Source organism: Carex rostrata, chromosome 6, assembly GCF_964058835.1.
Source record: "Carex rostrata chromosome 6, lpCarRost1.2, whole genome shotgun sequence".
Taxonomy (NCBI): Eukaryota; Viridiplantae; Streptophyta; class Magnoliopsida; order Poales; family Cyperaceae; genus Carex; species Carex rostrata.
Window position 1 is genome coordinate 8,732,891 of NC_135923.1, and position 22,444 is coordinate 8,755,334.

General features: G+C 35.8%; 3 protein-coding genes and 1 non-coding gene across 4 annotated transcripts; all 4 read right to left on the reverse strand.

Moving 5' to 3' along the window:
• Window positions 1-987: 987 nt before the first annotated feature.
• Window positions 988-3,073, reverse strand: LOC144556161 (putative carbohydrate esterase At4g34215). Its single transcript, XM_078304656.1, has 3 exons — window positions 2,692-3,073; window positions 1,677-1,909; window positions 988-1,559 (listed from the first exon to the last, which is right to left on the reverse strand). The coding sequence occupies exons 1-3, from the start codon at window positions 2,993-2,995 to the stop codon at window positions 1,113-1,115; spliced, it is 984 nt and encodes a 327-aa protein (XP_078160782.1). The 5' UTR covers window positions 2,996-3,073; the 3' UTR covers window positions 988-1,112.
• Window positions 3,074-6,699: 3,626 nt separating this feature from the next.
• TRNAS-UGA (transfer RNA serine (anticodon UGA)) lies at window positions 6,700-6,781 on the reverse strand. The gene has a single exon. It is a non-coding gene; the product is annotated as a tRNA-Ser (tRNA).
• Window positions 6,782-8,157: 1,376 nt separating this feature from the next.
• LOC144555994 (WEB family protein At2g38370-like) lies at window positions 8,158-10,615 on the reverse strand. Its single transcript, XM_078304459.1, has 2 exons — window positions 10,195-10,615; window positions 8,158-9,777 (listed from the first exon to the last, which is right to left on the reverse strand). Exons 1-2 carry the CDS (start codon window positions 10,444-10,446, stop codon window positions 8,344-8,346), a joined length of 1,686 nt encoding a protein of 561 aa, XP_078160585.1. The 5' UTR covers window positions 10,447-10,615; the 3' UTR covers window positions 8,158-8,343.
• Window positions 10,616-19,300: 8,685 nt separating this feature from the next.
• Window positions 19,301-22,053, reverse strand: LOC144555990 (S-adenosyl-L-methionine-dependent methyltransferases superfamily protein). The gene is made up of 3 exons (XM_078304454.1): window positions 21,513-22,053; window positions 20,547-20,791; window positions 19,301-19,804 (listed from the first exon to the last, which is right to left on the reverse strand). The coding sequence occupies exons 1-3, from the start codon at window positions 21,968-21,970 to the stop codon at window positions 19,563-19,565; spliced, it is 945 nt and encodes a 314-aa protein (XP_078160580.1). The 5' UTR covers window positions 21,971-22,053; the 3' UTR covers window positions 19,301-19,562.
• Window positions 22,054-22,444: the final 391 nt, after the last annotated feature.

The following is a 22,444-nucleotide window of genomic DNA, read 5'->3' on the forward strand; positions in this document are numbered from 1 at the left end:
ACAACCAGCAAGTCGATACGTGCATATTGCTTTTTTTGTTGTATCAATTTTTTGTTTTTATGTGCATCCATTTGAACATCACAGGTTGGTCTATATATCTCAACTTTAATTATCAATATATTAAAACAATTTTCATGTTTCAAAATAAATATAAAATGGTACTCCCCAAGGCCCAAGCTCATGTAATGCCATCATATTCAAATCTCGAGTCACACAGATAATAGCCAACTGATATGTATCTCCGCATTTTTGTTATGACATAACAGATCCTAATTAAACTTTTAGGTTCATAAATAGTTTCGAAGTTGGATAGTTATACATAAATTTAATCATACTAAAGGAAAAGAACCAAAACATTATTGACACATCAAGAGGAGGAAATAAAACAACCCTGCCTTTTTATGGGTTGATATTATAGTTGATTTCAAAAACAGCTTGAAAAATTAGCAACTATAAAGTAAACATGAGATATTTGAGAAAATTAAAAACATCAACGACAATAAAGAGGATTTCATTACAAAGTAAGCAATTCCAACATGATTGAAAATTTGATTCAGTCTTTTACCCATGGTCAATAGTAGCACATTCTGTTAGAGCTCGAATTTTATATGTAATTATTTCAATTTTTCACTGATGTTCAACACAACAAAAATTATTTTGAGTAATGTAGCAGCACAAGATGACAAGATGCATTTCATTGAATTAAAAATTAAAATTTCGTATAGAGTTTGTAAATATTTTAATTTTTTATGTGTCCTTATTTGAGATGAATAAGAAACATTAATTGTTGATAAGGTGAATTATACGCCCATTGTTGCAAGTTTTTTCTTCCTTTTAAATAACAGTCTTCTTAACATTCATTTCTCTTTAATGCATCTTGCCTTCACCAAACTTGCGTCGCACTATAGAAACTACACGCATCACCTTCCTTACTAGGCCTATGTTTCATTGTTGCAAGTCTTATTTATCAGTTATATATCATTAATGAAATCACAACTACTTCGGCTATTGCATAATTTAACCACTGATTACCAGTAGCACTCATCAAAAAGCAATGTAACATCAACAACGGTATAATTTTGTGCATGGAATTCAACAACACTTAGAACCAATCAACAGCAATAACTATATACAATATACAATAACAAAATACTAACCACAACAAGTAAAATAACACCCCGAATACTTTGATATAGACCTAACAAATAATTGTTGACATATTTGTTACCTTTGTCAGTGGCGCCAGCGAAATATATCTCATTGACACCACATAATGAACCATCTTGGTATATCTCACAAAGAAAATCAGCTGCCTTTTGGCTCGTTATTAGCTGGTGATTGAACCAAATTGTGGAATTAGATTGTCCCAAAAATTGTGTTATGTAAGCCTCAGCTAGCATCGTTCCTAACTTGACCTGAGCTTGGGTTGTTAGGTGCAATTGGTCTGAATTAAGTGGTAACCCCATTGCATCAACACACACCAAATTTGGGAGCTTTAGCCCTAATTGTGCATTTCTTAGTTTTTCAACATTTCTCTTCGACCCTGATGCCAGAGCTACCTATAAAGATTTAGCAAAGTAATTAGGTATACTTTCACTAGCACCTCTATGTTCTCACCTGGATACAACGTTACATTTTAACAGTATGATAGAAAATGTTTTTACGAACTACAGTACCTGAATAAAGGGTAAATAAGGCAACCCAAGATCTGATCTCACATCTTCAATAAACTTCTTCAGATTATCCCCATATACCTCAGATGCATTATCTGAATCGGTATCACTCTCACCCTGGTACCACAAGACTGCCTTGATCTCACCACCGTCACCAATTTCAGCTGCTGCTTTTGCCCTCTGTACCATTTGATTGTACAACTTGGACCCCTTTTTCCATTCCTTGATGGCCGTACCTATTTAACCATTTTTTTTAACAAATAAGATAGTAATAGGTGAATGTTGTGACTATAAGAATCATATCAGGTGGAAACATCTGGTATATATGTATCCCTACCAACTTTTATCAGTATTGGTTCTATAATGTGGGGTAGCTGTACCAGCTAACTTTATTTGCAGCTCATGGCAGAATAGGGGCTCATTCTTTCTAACATAAGTAGCAGTCTGCACCACCTGGTATAATTTCAGATCTCTTATTCTAAATTAACCATTCTGGGTAGGAACTGGCCAATAAGTTCACTTCTGTTAGCGTATTGGTACAATGCAAGATTACAGTTGTATAAATCAAAGGATTACAATGCTGGCATATAGAGCTGAAACAAATATAAAGAGCAAACACTTTGAATCAACCGGTGACCAACAAATTCCACTTGATTTGAACTTAACAAAACTGGATTGACAAATCAAACGCGTCACATCGAAAACCAATTTAACATGAATTTCAAATATATTTTCACAATATAAATCTGAGAGGACTTGATTTGAACACAACAAACCCCAAACAAGATCTAAGGCCATTGGGAAACTCAGTGAATAAAGGTCTGAAAATCCCAGGCCCAGCATTGTCTTGATCTAAAATGACATGCTACAAATGGCTAAAGGCAGAATTGACCTATAAAAAAAATGATCTGGAACCAGTTCGACCATACCCAAATGAATCTGATTTCATTTGGCATCTCAACTAATAGTCTAATACAGTGTAAATATAAAAATGTTTCAAAATTTAAGGTGAATCTACCTCCTACGGCACAAGGTACAAGACCAATATTAGGAGAGGTACAGCCGATCTCCTTGAGGAGACGATTGGCGAAGCTCATGCCGGGTCCCACGCCGCAGGTCTTGCTCTTCGACTCAATGTCAATGTGCAGTGGGTCCCGCGCCTCCTCCCAGTTTAAATCAACGGAGAGGCGAAGAATGGAGGGAGAAGGGGTGCACTCGTCTGGCACAACGCTGTCCCAATGGTACCGACCGTGGTACCAGTAGACCCCACCCCGTCCCGACATGTTGCTTTGTCCCGCTAAAATGATCACTTGCTTCTTCATTTTCGTTTCGATTGCTTTCTAGATTTAGTTTTGTTTTCACTTTAGTTTGAGAAAGAATCGCCTTTTATTTTGTCGACTTGAAAGTTTATAAAGTCTTCAAACCCGGCACGAACTCGGCCTGGATTTAAGAAGAGTAACCCGGACTCGGCTCGTACAATTCATGATCAATATTGAGGCCGGCTCGGACTCGGTTCGGTTCAGCTCAATAACGAAACTCAATCCTCCCCTACTCCTTGCAATGTGCAGCTAAGGTGAAAACTAAGAGAGGAGGGGCCATATCTGAAGAAAATATCAGAGATTCTAAACTGGAGTTAATTTCTTACGTACCCTTCAAAATATCTCTAATTTCTTATTTACTCTCAAATCTTTAATTTATTTTATTTATCCCTTAACTCTTATAACAATTTCTTATTTACCCATCACTTCACTATTTCTAAACTATCTCTAATTCAATTATAAAAAATCTTGATTAAAAAATTAAAAGACAAAATTTACTTATTCTTTTCTTTCTTTTCTACATCATCAAGTGTCACGAACCCACCAAAATTAAGCAGAAGCACCCTGAACTTTTGATTTCCAATTATCAGTGAGTTGGATTGGGATTTGGAGGTTAGAACGGCTTCATAGGATGAAAATGTTTTTGAAAAGAACCTCCTTTATTGTCAAACAACAAGAATTTTGAAAATTTTGTTTCTTTTTTAGGATTTCCAGTGAATGCCTCTATCGGACTCGAACATGGGTACCTTCTCACTTTAATTGAACATCATTGTTGCATATTTATGTTTCCTTCTAATATATTCAAATTATAAGTTGTTTTTTTTCTAGTTTTAAAAATTAATAAAAAAAATCCATTAAAACGTTGTCGTGAACCGAATTCCACACATATATATATTTATGAACGCAACATCAAGTTACATCCATTAATATTTGGACGCAACTTTCCGTGGTGAATTTGAAATTCTAGCGAATTCGTGATTTATTGGTTTATCTTTTTTTTTAAAATAGTATATTTAAACATTTCGGGACTGTGGACATGAATAAAATATATAAGAAACAATATACTATTGTTGACTAAATAACTATTTTGCTCATTTAATAGGTAATACATCAATTAAAAAAGTCCTCTTATTTATTTTAGATTGAGAGAAAAACTATTTATATTGGATGATATAGAAGTATAATAGTTCTTATATTAAATTCAGTTTGATACGAAGTATAATAATTTTTTTGTAATCACTAGTTCTTTTATACAAACTATAATATTTTTTAATAAATATTAAATTCAGTTTCATACAATGTTATGATATTGGTATCAAATTGAGTAGCTTGGATCAACCATTTAAATCTCTAAACTCGAAATTTGAAGCTGTAGTATTGATCAACCAGTATTATGTAGAGAAAAGGTCTTTCTTTACTGACTTTTGTCTACCATTTGTCCACAGAGCCTTATCTACTCCCGTTTAACTAATTTTAACGGACTATACCTTCCTTTTATAAATCAGATCTTTTTTCTCCCAAATCTCCACCTCTCTACTTTTTTCCTCTAGTAGCTTCTCTGTCTCTCTCTCTCTCTCGATCTCTTCTCTTCTGCTCCGGCAGCAATGGCCGCGACAGCAGCGGGGAAAGACATTTCAACACTGCCATGAGGAACTCAAGCGAGAAAATTGATCAATTGATGGGAAAGTGCAGAAGAGGCAACAAGAAAACAAAGAGAGGGGAGCGATACAAAATCATGTCCGCTGCTTTCCAGTTTGCACTATTCTCCCTCCTTCATCTGAGAAAAGGTCCCTCATTCCAATTATTTATGTTGTTTTTCGCCTTCGATTCTATTGATCTGGCTTTTGATAAGGTAAATATTTTTAGACCTGAGATCAAATTTTGGAATTATAATCGAATGATTTTGCCATTTAGTTGTGCGATATCTTTGATAATGCATAGAAGCACTTAGGCATTTCATTGCAAAATGTTAATTTTTGTCCAACGCAATCCTTTCTGTTATGCGTAGTCAGCGGTCATTAGATCATTTTTTTTTTGCTCGCAAGTCAATCATATCATTCTAGTAATACATGAGAGTTGCGAATTTGTTCACGGGCTAGGTCGATTTGTTAGTTTTATAATATTAATGTAGTAGTGTGATATTGCTACCGCTTTTGGCAGATTATGATCCGATTTGGTAATATTTTGAGGCTGATATGATATAATCTATAAAAAGATCTGATCTGATCCAATATGGAGTATTGATATGTTAATTTTACAGTATTACCCCTGTTAATTTTACAGTATTCATCTTATGATTTTACAATATTCATCTTGTGGAAATATGGAGGAAAGAAATGATAGAGAGGCGATATAGAGTATTGATATGTTAATTTTACAGTATTCCTCATGTTAATTTTACAGTATTCATCTTGTGATTTTACAATATTCATCTTGTGAAAATATGGAGGAAGGAGATGATAGAGAGGCGATTTGGAGTATTGATATGTTAATTTTACAGTATTTCTCCCGTTAATTTTATAGTATTCATCTTGTGAAAATCTAGAGGAAATGGATGATAGAGAGGCGATATGAAGTATTGATCTTGTCATTTTACATTATTCACTATGTTAATTTTACAGTATTCATCTTTGTGAACAGTTACTAATGTTTAACAATGTGGTTGTGAATATTTGATCTATTGATGTTTTATAGTCTGCATCTGTTAATTTTACTTTTTACATCTTTTAAATTTATATTTTTTAAATTGTATTTTACTCATTTTCATCTGCTAATTTTATATTGTTGTAAATTTATAGTTTTTACTTTTTATTTTCATAGTTTACGTTAACAATTTTACAATATTGAAAATTGATATTTTTTTTTAATTTTTTTTTATTCTGCTAATTTTACAATTTTGTAATTTTATAGTTTTTACCTTTTGATTTCACAGTTTAATTTGATAATTTTAGAAAATAAATATCTTTTAATATTATATTTTATCGTTTTCATCTGTGAATTTTGCAATTCTGTAATTTAATAGTTTGTATATTTTATTTTTATAGGTAAAGTGGTCAATTTTACAGTATTCAATATTTTGATGATTTATCTGTGTGTTCGTTAAATTGACAAAAAAAATTAATCGGAAAATTTAATTTTGTCTTTTTATCACGTTTTTTGTCAAAATAACTGCTAATAACTAACATTAACTGCAAATAACTTCTTATAACTGTAATTTCCGAAAGTACAGTTTGAAAGTACAATTTTTTTGTCTTGTAGTGCAAGTTGCAATCTGTTTTTAACTATCATGGGACCACTTCAAATAGTTGCTGAATGTTTTGTGATTAACTGATATATTTTATGTGATATAATGTATAATTATACAACATGTAGAAGTAATTTTACAGTATTTGCGTAAGTTAAAGCTGTGGACAAATGATGAACAAAAGTGTGTGAACAATTAGATGCTTTCTTATAAATCAAAATTTGAAAATCGAGTACGATTACCACAGCCAAGTACATCCAACGCAAGTTTCTGATACCTAAGGGTTTTTCTAAAAAAAAAAAAAAACACAAGTTTCTGAGAAAGAAAACGCCTTGTAAGCGCCACGGCACAGACCTCATCAAGAAATCCGTTTTGAAAGAGGTACTACTTTAATGGATCAGTTTTATCAGTTTTATGTCTTTATGAACTCGTATGAAAATGTACAAAACACAAAAATTAATTTCGTCGACAGCAGGGTTCGAACCTGCGCGGGCGAAGCCCAACAGATTTCAAGTCTGTCTCCTTAACCACTCGGACATATCGACTACATTGATTAGGGTTTACCACTAATATTATAAGTAATTAAAATATCTTTCAAAAATATCGTTCCATTTAGAAATTTAATTGAAGCCCACTATTTTAGCTGTATGAAGTTTTACAAAGCAGTGGTCCAGTTTTCGCTTGTTTCGTTGCAGCACACATTTGGGGTGTTTGGCAACTCTTTGAAGAGAGAAAGGATTAAAAATTTAATTCTTGTTAAGAAGCACTTGTTCGGTAAGATAATAAGATTAAGGATGAAGACTAAATGCCCTCTTTTCTCACATGTAGTCTGTAAAGACTTAAATGTTCTCATATATATATATATATATATATATATATATATATTTTTGCCATGTAATGTAATCATCCTTTCACACATTACACACGGTTAAGTGTAAATAATTAAAGTTATCTAAAAATTAATGATTAAAAAAACAGGGATGATAATTATTATAAAAATACTCTATACAAATGATGAAACAAAAACGCTTGCATATGCATACAAAGGAAAAAAAAAATACTCTCTCACACTATACTGTAGTTAAATTAGTATCTTACAATATTCATACTGTACTGCAAGGAGGATCAAAATTAAAATTTGTAAATTTCAAAAAAAAAGAAAAAATGGTGTGGCACTGGTTAGCTGTGCTGGTTCCCTTGACCTCCATGTAGGTCTTGCTCTAGATCTCGTCAAAGGTCAGTCGCTTCGGGGCCCCTCGACGTTGGCAGATGCCATCCAGTTTGCAATTAGAAGTGAAAATCAAGTACCAAAAAAAAAAAAGAACTAGCATCTATTGAAACATGTGTTATATATTTATATTGAAGCCTCTGATATTGAATTTTACATATACTCGTGGAATTCTCTGACTTTTAGCTCTAAGTTGATAAAATTTATAAAAATAGAGCAAACTCACACACATCGAAATTATGATATCTGTGCCAACTCACGCACATCGGATTGGAGTGAGCAGGAGAAGTGTGTACCAGTGTGCAATTGCAAAGTGTGTACCAGTATATACTTGTATAGTGGATATACAACAATGCATCCAACTAGTACTAATGTGTACCAGTATACAGTAATGCAATACCAAACTGGCTCATATTATAAACAAGTCATTAAATACAAGAGATCAAAAACCAAAACCGATTATAAACTAGCCACGCATAAGTTATCTAGATTATATATAATACCGTCACACTTCAGACAGAAAGCCACACGTGAGTTAGAAAATATTTATAAGTACACGAAGAGCCTATTATATTTAATTATATACTGAAACGCACATTTCAAATTTCTAACAATTTCCATGGTACCTTTTGTACAAATGGTGAATGCTTTTGCTCATTTACAATTCTACCAGCATGTAATTTGAAGTCCATTGGCCAATATAACATAATAATAACTTCCAGAATAATCAGCAATCCGTACATCAAATAAACCCTTTAGTTAAGGGAAAATAAAAACCAGAGATAACTACTTCATGCCTCAACTACCAACTTTACACACTAAACTAAATAATTAGTTCTACAAGTACGATCTAATCCAGAATTAACAACCTAAAATAAATTAACCCAATGACGGTCTCTTCTTCTTGCTCCTCTGATTCTTTGCCAGTAAAACTGAGAACCCAACACCAACAAAGCCAAACTTCTTTCTCTTCTTGTCCGCACGCTGTGCACGAACCGACTCATCCAATGCCAAAGGTCGATACTTCCTATTCAGCATCTGGCCCAGAGATACCTTAGGGCTCTCAGGCCGTTTCTCCCATACCTGTTTACCATACACATCTGGACCTGTTAACTTCATACTCAGTATCTGCCCGATCGACAGAGTCGGTTCACCCTCGTCGCTGTCCGTACCCGACCCGTTAACATCCGCCACCTTAGACTTGGAATCCTTGCTGCCATGGTATGGGCCATGTTTCTTGAATTTATCAGCACTTTGAAACCCATGCGAAACTTTTTTCTGACAGCGCCAATTGCTGAGGCTTTCTTCGATGGCAAGTTTCCCCTCGTTGGCCGCCTCGACCCGTTTTAGGGCTTCTTCGAGAGCTTGACGGCATGCCTTAGCCTCTAAACGGGCCTCTTCAAGCCTCTCCAGAGACTCTAATTTTGATCGATTCGCCTCGTCGACCTCACACATGGCAGTTTCAACCTTGTTTCTAGACTCTTCTTCAGCTTCTCGTGCTTTCTGGTTTAACATGTCATATTCCTGCAAAGTCAGGGTTACACCTTCCTCTATGGTTTCCAAACTATAGGTGCTGAGTAATGCCTTAATTTCAATTAATGCAATGGCTTCAGCTTCCTTTGCTGCCTCTTCCACTTTTCTAGCTGCAGTACACCTTATTTCAGCTGTTGTTATGCTAGCTTTTGTTTGTTCAATTTCAGCTGTCAGATCCACTATTTCGGATTGAGCCGAGTTTGTCACCTCTTTGATCCGTTCGATTTCTAAGGTCATCTCGTTTACCTCTCTGGATGAATCTAGAGACTTCTCCTCGTCAATATTTTTCTCCTCTCCTTTTTGATTGGCGAGAAGTTTGAGTTTTTCGGTTGCAATGTTAAGTTCTTTTTCAAGGGATAAAATCACGGTTGTGTTGTTAGATATCTTGTCTTTTGTTTTCTCCAACAGGGTTTTCTCTTTTTCAATGCTACTGTTTAAAAAATCGATTGAGGCGCGAATTGATGCTAGGTCAGAGGTGGTTCGATTTAGGTTCAGTTTGGCTTGTTTGAGTTCATTTAGTACAATGAAGCATTGTGTCTCCTGAGGGATTGATTCGGATTCAGGTTCGTTTAAGGGGTGTACCTTTCTAGGATTTGGTTCTTCACATGAAATTTCTTTCTGGATTTTCGACTTTAAACCTGCAACAATTTTCTTGGCTGATTCAAGCTCTTTGAGCACTTCAAGTGTTTCCCTTTCTTTGATTATGAGGTCCTTCTCCAGTTGTGCCGTTTGGTCGTGCAAAATAGAGACCTCTACATCCTCTGGTTCTTGCTCGTTTTTCTGTTTAAGAAACGAGTTATACCAACTTCAGTTAAATTTTATAATTCTCTAAGTGGGTTTTGTTTTACTATGAACCACAGTGGCACTGCATATTTCATCTGTAGATTTCCAAAATTTAATGTGAAACTCAGGTCATTCCCTGGTTCGGTACTTGTATAAAAGGATGCACAGTAAGTTACGGTGATACTGCTCGTTAAAAGGCATTTCCAAAAGAAATTACAAATATTTATCAAGGCAATTTAAATATTGAAGTAATAGTTGCAGCTTTAGATACCAACTCACATTAATCGGCTAAACACAACAAACTCGATACAATAGGAACACCACAATAGGCTGGTTCTAAGGCTTATTGAAAGTACAAAAGGAGACACAACAATCAGCAGTGAAATAGAATGTTAAATTAAAATGTACATGTACCTTCGAAGAAAAAAGCTTTTTAAGCTGGGATTTCCACACAGCACTTCCCCCAAATCGATCAACAGCCTCCTTAACGGACTCGAACGGCGCTGACGTGTCAATCTCCACCCTACCATTAACCCAAACCTCCTCACACTCAGGAGCTAGGGCTTCAGTCGGCGGTGCAACGGTTTCAGGCGGCGGAGGTAGGGTTTCAGGCGGAGGGGCGCCACCGCCATTACTAACTGGAGCCTCAGTTAGAGTTTCTTCCATAATACGATTCTTGTTTTGCCTTTTGTAATTATCCCTCTATCAATCTTTTTTTTTCCTCTCTTCCAGTTAGCTCTTTTCTGTAAATGAGAGGAGATTTTTTTTCTTGGGGTTGTAGGGTTTTTGGGTTAAAGAGAGAAACCTCGATAATGCTCAAATAGAAGCGAAAGGTAAAAGGAGGGAAGGTAACGTTACAATTGCTATATGCGCGGCGCCTGGTGCTCCGTAAAAAAAGATAACGTTACAATTGCTGGATGCGCCTGGTGCTCCAGAAAGCACCCCATTATTAATTTAGCATAGTGCATTTCTACCTACTCTGCTATTTATACGGTTATACACCAGGTGTTACTTCTATTAATTACGGAGGAATAATTTTCTGGTTTATTTTTCTTGAGAAATAGCCGTTAAAAGGTATAACCAATTGTTACTTTTTTTTTAATTATTACAGAGGAATAGTTTGTTATTTTATTTCTTTTAGAAATAGCCGTTTACGGACGGAGGTCGCAGTTGACTTTGATATAACCACGCTGAGTTTTGGAGCCGTTCGGCCCGCAAAAGCCTTTCTTCTGGTTCTGTTTGGTTATTCCATATTACCGAGCGTGATATTTGGTGAAATTCGACGTGAACATAGAAAAAGCGCACGGTTAAGAAGTACGACTGGTCATCGAGCCGAAGAGAGAATATGCAATAAATGATGCGGGCAGGGGTCCCGCACGCACCCGGCACGAGGGACAAAAGAGGCCGTTGGGCTGCGTGATAAGTACCCCAGTACAGTAAAAGACCGGGGTAAAAATATTATTTACTTCCACTAATGATTCTGTAGGGAAGTTCTGTCTGGCGCTCTAAATAGCCTGTAACTATAAGCCACGTTTTTCTTTTTGACTGAGCCTATGTATTACGCATATCACGGATTGGTCCGTAATACGGATTAATATTTTTATTTCTAAAATTTTAACGATTGATCTGAACCGTTCAACATATTCTTCCATATGAATATGTACTTGCAAATCAAATTTTATATTTTTTAGAATTTTTTTACTATTTTTTAAGATAAGTTAGAAAATCACTTGATCTGAAAATTCTGAACCATTAAAAAACAATGATTTTCTACATATCTTAAAAAATAGTAAAAAAATTCTAAAAAATATAAAATTTGATTTGCAAGTACATATTCATATGGAAGAATATGTTGAACGGTTCAGATCAATCGTTAAAATTTAAAAAATAAAAATATTAATCTGTATTACGTACCAACCCGTGATATGCGTAGTACCATAGAGTCACTCTTTCTTTTTTTATTTAATGTTTTGAAGGAGTAAAGGCGGTACAATGGGTCAGCAACGAGTTTGTTAAATATCAGATTGATTTTAATATTTAAATAATTAATTTAAATTGTTAAAATTGTATTTCAAATTAAAAACGAACTAGAAAAACAATAAAATTATTGACAAATGTTCAAATTAATTTATTAAAGGTGGTTTCAATCGATTGATGTTGAACTTTTTTAATATGATTGAACTCATTAAAAAAGTATTTTAAGTTGTCGTGTAACGAAATTATAAAATTATATTTAGTTATTGCTTGAACATTTGACCTTACCCTAATTTTGTTTTAAGTAATCAAATCAGTTTTGCTGACTGTAGTTAGTAACTAGTAAGGATAGTATACGTTAAGCACTGTGTCGGGAGCTCCATTACTTAATTAGAAAAATCCAACGGCTATTGTCGCCTAGAGGCAAAAGCCAGAGGTTTCTATCCCTCTTTTTGTTTTCTCTTTTTCAGTTCCCTCCTCAGTGATCCAAATTATTTAACGGTTACCATTTGCACTAGCACGGCCCAAAATATGACACTTCGGCCCAGACACCTCGAATATTTGAAGATCAGTAACTGAGAACATAATTTCTATCAGATAACAGAGAAGGTTAAAATGTTTTGTGTTTTTTCATTCATCATCGTATTTCATATAATTTATTTCTGTTTTTATAGTGTAAATAGTCAATTCAAACTGCTTAATATGATCTATATATTAAAATGTACTTGGAAATCAAATTTTATATATGTTTTATTTTAAGTTTTTACTATTTTTTTAGATAGGTATAAAGTCACTGTTTTGAATGGTCCAAAAATAGTGATTTTGTACTTGTATAAAAAATAAATAAAAATTTCAACAAGAATAAAATTTGATCTCCAAATACATTTATTATCGAAATTATATTGAATAATTCGAATTAACTAATTGAACTTTAAAAATAAAGATAAAAAATATGAGACACTGAAGAGAGAGAGATATTTGAACCATCCTTATTAATAAATACTTCTTGTATATAATTTAAATATTGGTACGATCAACCGCACCATTGTAGTTATTGAATATGTCAGGATAATAAAACGTAAATATGCAATCCCAAACAACCAATCCAAATAAATCTGGTTCATTTTATCATTTACCGCTCTGCAGTTCATTCTGATCTCTCCTTGTTACCCGGTGAAGGAACTGACATCCCCCATGTTGAATGCAGAAAAGTAAGATGTATAAATTATAAATTGTAATCTGTTATAAGAAGAGTTAAAAATTAGGCCCAATTCGACATGCTGAACACAGAAAAACATATATTGTAGGCCCTTCTAAATAACAGGCTTAGCTGAAAATTGTCATTACCGTGATATAAAATGTCATTCTCGCCATGGCCTCAATTCTTTGGTATGATGTACGATTTCGTGTTCGGCAATGGGGTTATGGCCTCAAATATATGGCATCATTTTGGATCCTTGTCTGCAACGACAATGCGGCAAGAATTAACTGGGATGCATCAGAAAGTGTAGCTTAGATAATTTGAAGTAAACCTTCTCAGGGAACTTGGGAATGAATTACTCGCGAATTTATGATGCATTCAAAAAGAGAAAATGTTAACATGCAGGTATACTTGTTAACCTTTTTTTTTTTTTTTTTTTTTTTGCGAAAAGTCATAGGCAGTTTCATTGAAACAAAGTAGTTGTTACATGGAATTAGACAACGAGTGTCTGTGAAAAACACACAGCTGAATAAAACAAAAAACGCACAGGGTATGTGCACCCTGTGGACGCAAATTGTTCATCCTTGCTTGATGAGAGTGATAGGAGCCTAGCGATAGTGTCCTCTATATGCATATCACTTCTGAGAAGGCACTGAATTCAAACTAGACCGGGAACTGAATCGATTGGACCAGGATAGTCAACTATTAGCTGAACATGCACTGAATCAAACCAGACTGGGAACTAAATCAACCAGTTCAGAACAGTCGCCTCGAAACAGAAAAAGAAGAAGGAACGGAAAACACCACAAAACAACACAAAACATCATTATCACAACAACTAATATTTATTTCTCTGAACATTTATTCTAATATAAAGTTCCACACACTCTTCCATTGCCAAAGAGGGGAAGAAGAGCTCAAGACAAGGTAAGAAAGAGTGAACTGCTAGTATTGAAGAATAAACCTCCCCAGAAGGACGATGTAAAGAGCGATGACCAGATCCACGAAGCGGAAGAATCAAAGAATGATTGTCAAATCCGCTAGATTGGAAATACCAGCTCGAACGACAACAGAGAAATGAGCAGTGATCAGATCCACTAAATGGAAGCATCGAAAACGATAATCAGATCTACCAAACAGAAGCACTGACTCAAATGAAAAAAATGAAGATGAAGAAAGTAGACAAAAAAAAGTGGAGGAGAGGGGAGATGGGGGGAGGTTGCGGAGGCCTGATCGCCATAGCGTATTCTTTCGCTTGGCTCTCCGCCCTTAAGCGGCACAGCTTATCATTTTGACAACTATTCTTGTTAACTTGGGTTAGCTACGGAATAGCAAAAAGTAAATCGTTATTTCATGTAGACTTGTTAACTTGGGTTAGCTATGGAATAGCAAAAAGTAAATCACTATTTCATGTTTTGGGTGAAAAAGTAATTGTTTCGAACATTTGAGTTAGTTCGCTATTATAATATTCTATTGATTTGTTGGGTTAGTAGTTGTTTCGAATCTCAGAATAACTGTTAACCTCACTATTCCGTAATCGCATTTGGATGAGTGAGGAATATCACTAACCCAATAATTATAGTGCTAACTCAGAACTCCATTGTATGTTTGGAGTTTGGACACAACTTCATATGGTCTCTTTTTCTTGAGTTAATGACTGTTCCACTATTTCAATAAAATAATTAGGTTACCTCTAACCTTACTCACCCTATGATTCATCCAAACGCAGTTGGCATCTTAATCCCAGGTTCTGAATTTCTTCGTGTGGAAAAAGAGTTTTTTTTTTATGGAAAATTTATTAATAAAAAACAAAATAAAAAGGAGGAAGGGCCGAATGCGCATCCTCTGAGATATCTCATATTTTGCGTGACTTTTTGGAAAATTCCTACCGTTGTAATATGTTCTGTGCGAATCTCAAAGCTCAAATAATATTGGCCTCTACGTCACCCCCGAATGACACCGTACACGTCGGTCACGCAAAATATGAGATATCTCAGAGGATACGCACTCGGAAGGGCCACCGTGTCATAAAAGAGTGAAAAGTGAGGGTTTTGCTTTTGCATTCGGTGATTCGTTTGTTTGCAGTTGGTTCTTGGTTGGTGTTGGGCATAGCAAGGGAAATTGTGTGAATATGGGTGTAGGGCTGGGCAAAAAAGCTCGAACTCGTAATCACTCATTTACAGCTCGTTTAAATCGGCTCATTTACAGCTCAGCTTATTTATAACTCGAGTTGGCCAACTCGCTTAATAAATGAGCCGAGTTCGAGTTAGCCCCAACTCGCACATTTATAACTCGAGTTGCAAATTATTGGTCACAATAAATTCCAAAATAATCAAACCCGAATTCTAGACTGTTATTTGTGCTTTGAGATTCGTGCAAAATATGTTTGAACTTGTGTTGTAATACTATCACTGGTTAAACGAGTTGTGAGCCAACTCGAGTTGATAACGAACTGAGTTTGAACTTGTGTTGTAATACTATCACTGGTTAAACGAGTTATAAACGAGTTGTGAGCCAACTCGAGTTGATAACGAGTTGAGTTCGAGTTGGCTCTATAACTTGTTATTACCATCTCAACTCGAGTTGGCTCGCTCGTTTATTAAACGAGCCGAGTTCGAGTTGGGGGTACACTACAGCAGGAAAGACTATCAGAGACCGGTTTTCCGGTCTCTGATAGTCACGTCACCGGTCGCTGATAGTCATTCCGGTCTCAGAAAGCCGATTACGGTCGCTGATACTCCGGTCGCTGAAAGCATTGTCACAGATACTCTTCTGATGACGTCACCGGTCGCTGAATGACGTGATTCGATCGCTGATACTTTTTTTGCGACCAATTTTTTTTGTCGCTGTTGTTTTTTGCTGACGTAAGGAAAAAGATATCGACGACCGTGAATCAACGGTCGCTGATACTATTATGTCAATTTTTTTTTGTAATTTACTTTTCTGTCAGTTTTTTGGGTTTTTTTAATTTTACTTTTCTCAAAACATACACAATATATCGATTCAATTGTAACGTCAAATATCATACAAAATTACATTTTTGATTTGAGATACAACAGTAATAATATCAACACAACAATTCTAATTTTGCCATAGTATCAATTACAATTTCCTCAAAATTCTCAAGTCATGAAATAAAAAAAAAGCTCATATTCCTCAAAATTCTCAATTCTAATTTTTCCAAATTAAGCTAGCCTATTGTTATTTTGCACAATATCAAACACTCCCATTTAACAAAACAACACATATCAATGAATTTAATAAAGCCAGGAAAATCAACAACCCGCACTCAATCGATCAATACCCCAATTCATCACAAGAACTCACAATTTATCACATCTCGAGCAACAATCAATCAAGAAAAAGGGCTTGAAATTACCCGAGAAAGGCTCCAAATGCAAAAAAAGGCAGCAATAGTCGCTTCTCTATCATCAACATATGGTGCTGTTAAATCCCTCTGCACATAACCAATTTTCAATAGCAAATATTAATCTCACCAACAATTAACCAACAAATTGTTTGACACAGGGACAGAAGTGGAAATAAAAACATAAAATGCTAATTTTGCATTTCAAAAAAGCCAACTTTGAAAATGCCTAATAAATAGCAGAAAAATGCTAAAAATATGAAATCAAGTTCTAGTTGTCAAACAATCATAGGTACCTCCTTCAATAGCATACTGGTACTGGTACAATAAAAATCATAGGTACTGAACTGGTACCAGAATCAGAAAATACTGGTACAATAAAAATCATAGGTACTGAACTGGTACCAGAATCATAGGTACTGAACTGGTACTGGTACAATAAAAATCATAGGTACCTCCTTCAATAGGCCCCTAACCGTACCAGAATCAGAAAATACTGGTACTGAACTGGTACCAGTTATAATTTATATCAATAAAAATCATAGGTACCTCCTTCAATAGGCCCCTAACCGTACCAGAATCAGAAAATACTGGTACTGAACTGGTACCAGTTATAATTTATATCAATAAAAATCATAGGTACCTCCTTCAATATCATAAATGCGTTATTCTTGCATAATTAAGCTTTAGTACAGATAGCTATACAAAACCCTAATTGTGAATAATTAAGCTTTAGTATCAGTTTTATACAGGAAAACCCTAATTGTCCTAAAGCTTGATTTGGCATCTCGTAAAAAATGAAAGTTGTACTGATAAGAATAATTGAAAGTTTTATTGATAAGAATAAAAGAGTAAAATAGAAAATGAGAGAAATATGTATAGCTCTGAATTGTTAAACCTTGATTTTGTGATGGTGCAAGCTCTGAAATGTTAACTATTGGAGGCAAGCTTGACAATTCTGGACGGTAAGCTTGACGGTGACACGGAGACCTTTCCAGTCCTTAGCTTGTCTTTATGCTTACCTACATATTTATTTTGACAAAAATCAAGTTTCTAGTCTTCAAGTATTGAGAAACTTGATTGAATTGATTTAAATAAATCACTGAATTGAATTGGTTTTCTGAAAGTATTTAATATATAATTAACAAGGTTACATATAACATTCTCATAAAAATGATCATAAAACATTATCCAAACACTAAATAAATCATCAAATTAAGTTAAAATGCTGTCAAATGTTATATCCTAGACAAGTAGAGTACCAGTACAGCTTAAATTCAATGAAAAATCATCAAATTTAGTACCGACATCTCATTTTTCTGATGGTATTTGTACCAGTTGCGGTACAGGGTGTTGATAGCTAAACCTAAATCAGTCTTTATGCCGAAATAAGAGTACCAACCATGCCTTTGGAGAATAAAAATTTTTTTGCCGAAATACAAGCTCCTAAATCAGTCGCAATCTGTCAATCTGTCAACAACTAAACCAAACAATCCAAATCTAGTGACAGAATCGCTAAATCAATTCAATTCAGTGAAATACCTGGAGAAGAGACAGTGATGCGCTGGGAGGACAGAGGCGACGGCGACAGTGGAGAGAGGCACCGGAGGAGGGAGAGGCGCCGGAGGAGATAGAGGGTTCTCTCTCTAGTAGGATGGAGGGTTTCTCTGGCGGGATCGAGGGCTTCTCAGGTGCGCAGGATGGAGGGTTTTTTCTCTGGCGTGAGTGAGAGAGAAAGGATGGTCTGGCGAGAGAGGGTCTAGCGTGGGCAAGAGAGAGCGAGAGAGAGAGAGGTGCTGAGAGCCATCGGTCTGAGGCGATCGATTTTGGAGAAGGGTTTGGGTTCCGATCAAAAATTGAAAAAGGGTTTGGGGTTCCGATTGGAGTTCTGCCGCGGAGAAGAAGATTCTGGCGCCCGCGCGTTTTATCTCAAAATTTCAGCGATAAAAAAAAAAAAAGAAGCCAACACCCGGTCGCTGATACCGGTCGCTAATACAGTTGGTCGCCAGAATTTGACTGAAAATCATTATTTTTGGGAAAAAATTAGCATCAGCGACCGGCGTCACCATCAGTCGCTGATACTCTGTTTTGCTGGTAACTCGCTCAAACTCAGCTCATTTACAGCCCTATATGGGTGTAGCAAGTTAGGATTAGGGAGAAACTGACCCGCTACACTAGGGATTATATGTAACAAAAGAAAAGTTTTTTTTTGCGGTCCGCATAGGCTTTCTCGAATCCTGAGCAAACGTGATTTTTTTTTTATTAATAAATTTTATGTAAAGAAAAGAAAAGAAATTGGAACAACAAGAATTATTTTGCGGATCTCAGTCAAGATCACAGAAAGCTTATGCGGACTCTAGTATTTGAGACCGGAGAACGCCAGTGCGGAATTCTGAAATTTCTTAAAAACCAAGGTGATTTGGTTTTTTTTTTTTATGCTATAAATAAAAATTTCGGTGTAAGAGACGGGTAAGATTTGAAAAGACAAGAAAGATTTAAAAACAAAACAATAGAAAACAACGGGGTGATTCTTTCACCTCATTTTGTATCACGCCATTCCAAGTGAAATTTATACATGAGAGCATTCTTTACTCAAAAAGAAGAAAAAAACCCATCTAACATCCAATAAATCATTTGTCTGGTAAACTGAAACGAGTGAGGAACTGAGCCCAACCATTTCAGTAGATTACATAGAAAAATATTTGTTAAAAAGCCTTTTAGAATTCTAAACTAAAAAAATTTGCTCCACAATCTTCCAGTGCGAAGAAAACAAATTACACACCTCACATGCAAATAAGATCCAACCTTATTTTAACAAGATTCTGACTACTCAGTTTCATCTTTTTCGCGCCTTACAGACCTAGGTCAAATCCTAAAGTATCACAAAATTGCTCCGTCTGGCTGTTTGCCTGAAACAATAATCTGATTGTGGAATCCTTTCTATTTTGCAAGTATAAATAATGGTTCCTAATAGGGAATTGATGGCAAATTTGTGGAATGATCAAATTAATCTCCCATTGAATAGGGAATTGAGGGCAAAGTGGTCATTTTGCACTGCTAGCACATAAGTAGTTAAAATTTCAGTTTGGTGAAGGCTAGGGGGTGCAGCAAATATACCATAAATAAAAATCATGGATGCGTTTTGTAAATAGATCTAACCTAATCATGGGTGCAGCAAATACAACAGGGCTGATTTGATAAATAGATCTAAACTAATCTCACTGAAGTAAGAGTTCAATTTTACAACACAGTGAGCCTCCCGAATGTTAGATAACCAGTGTGACCCCTCGCAGTGTTGCATGGCTTAGCCATGACAGATATATTGCTCTCTGTTTTTTCTGATTTTGTTGCAGTTAGAGCAGATTGTTTTCTCTTTTGAGGCGGGGGTCCTACAGGAGAGCCATCTTCTTCGGGTACACGTTTAGCAAAATGCTGTTCTCGAATTTCATATGAGCGCACAAGAACTTCAAATGTTCTTATATCTGTAAATTTGCAAAAGAATAGACAAGTTACAAATTTGCAAAATGAAGTTCCCTCTACTAACAGAAAATATCTCGCAAATGCAAAGAATAAGCCCTCAAAGAAATGATCCATACAAATTAAAAAATTTAATTCAAAGAGAAATCAATTTTATTTTACTGATGGGTATTTATTCCAGAAGGCTAAATGAATTTTATTTTACTCATAAGTATTTATTCCTGAAGGCTAAAGCATAGTTACAAGATCCACTTCCCTGAAAACTGTATCCAAATTGCATAAATCATGAGCAAAATTCAGTTGCCAGAGAAAGCAAACAAAAGCATTTCAAGGAATGCCTAAAAAAATATATGCAATTTTAGGCCTGCTCTCTTTGCTTTGGGCCGAAAAAAGATATATAAATGTCTGTCCCACATTTAAATATTGCTTGTGGTGAGCTTGACAGTAAAGATCATTACAGCGAAGTTTTGGCATCTTATCTCATATTTTATTCCAAAGGCATTCAAATTAACATTTATCTGGAAACAACCTAGCCAACCTTAAGTAAACATCTGTCCCTTAATAAGTCAACAAGAGTAAACTAGCACAGTGTCTGCAGGAGTTAACTGACTTAGCTTCTCAGGAAAAGCAAAACGGGATCATTTACCAACTAAAATGAACTGTCAGATCAAATATGGACTAGTCCTAGGACTACGGGTTGCTTTGTTAAAAAAATAAAAAAAATATGAAAATAGATATAAGAGAGACCTGAAAAAGATTGTCTGAGAGTCTCACACGTGCGTTGCACTTGCTCGATACATGGTGAGAAGGAGCACAAAACTGCATCTGGCTTCAGGCACTTACTTGCCGAAGGCACAGCAAGCCATGGTTGAGGCAGGTCTAGAAACACCGCATCAACTCGCCCCTCATGCTCTTCTGGGAAGCCTTCACCTTGGATGTCTCTCACTGAAACTGTTATCAGGCTGCTCAGGCCATTTCTCTCAAAATCGGCTCTGTTAAGATATAGAAGGCGTGACAGAAAAATCAGTCAAATACCAAATAGTGAAAATACAATGATTGTATTGGTCTAGTAGCGAACCCGTTTCAACATGTCAGCAATTGTTTTCCTTTTCATTCAATTTTGCAGAGTTTATGTACTAAGATCTAAAATCAGTCAAATACCAAATAACCTAAACTACTTTATAGAATGTAGCTTAATTTCTCATTAAAAAAAGACATATGTTCCTTTCAAGAGTCCACATTACCAGAATCAGAGTTGTCTCAGTTATAGACTTGAGTAATCTAAATGATCTAAATCAAACACAAATTAAAATCAAGAACCAAAAAATACAACAAAACACCAAACAGAACATTTGCAGATGTTGGTTCTTCATCCCTACTTCTCTAAATTATTCTTTTTTTGTGGATTAACCTCTTTGGTGATACTTATTTTTATTTAACCCCTTTGGAATGACCAGATCATCAATCAATTGCACATTAAATAAATATTTTATCGATCTCACAGTAAAAAGAGGCCTTGAACTGAGATGAATACCAAGTACTATTCAAATAAATTTGGCAAGCCTTCCTTTCGAATAAAGCTTTGCTCTAACAAACTTAAAATAATTACATAACATTTGTCCAGAAGGTGAACTTAAATTTGAGAATTGAAGAAAAATATAGCCGACAACTTCCACTGAATTTAAATTTGAGAAGTAAACCTTAGGTCTTTACCTAGCCGAAGAGGCCCGCTGCTCATGAAAATCAAAGGTGAACACATGGCCAGAAGGCGCCACGGCCCGGGCGAGAGAAGTACTCAGCGACCCGCTACCCGTACCCGATTCCAGCACAACGCAACCCGGCACGATCTCCAGATAAGAAATAAGGAAGCTAATGTCAGGCAAGTACAAAATCTGGGTGCGGTGACTCAGCACGAGCGTCCAGAGTTCGGGCGTAGGCGCGAGGAGGAAAACGAACCCGCGTTTGTTGCTAAAAACCTTCGACCCGAAAGGCTTCCCAATCCAGTCGGAGTGCTTAAAGAGTCCGAAACGGTTTTGGAGGTCGGATCCGGGTGTGACCTTTACGGCGCGCATGGAATCGTGGCGCTCGTAGACGATCACGGTGTCACCGTCTGAGATCGGACGGTTGAAGGAGATTTTGTTCGCCGAGTCGAGAGGAACCATCATGGCCATAATGATGTGCCTATGGCGTAGGAATTAGTAGGAGAAGAGAAACCGTCAAGGAGCGTTGCGAGAGGCGGCCGAAGAAGAACAGCCGGACAAGAAGTACAATAGCGGCGGTCTCTTCAAAATAGGGCTGTCAGTGGATCCGAATTAGGCAAAATATGTATCCAACCCATTACCATTTGAGAATTAGAAGTTGCGGATTAAGGAGTTGTTCGGATGTTATGGAATTATACGGGATGAAATTTGAAGAAATTAGAAACTCAAAAGTGAAACCCACAAGTACGGATCCACACAAGATTTATTATGGGATTGTGTTAAATTAAGGACTTGTTCGGCCTCCAATTGAGAATGGACATGGCACATGAATTGAACTGAAAAATACTGTTCTCGTGGATCAACTGAATTTTTTTTCCCCACAAAACAGTAATGTGGCCGAACATAACCTAAATGTTCAGTTGTATAGTAAAATTAGTTGTAGAA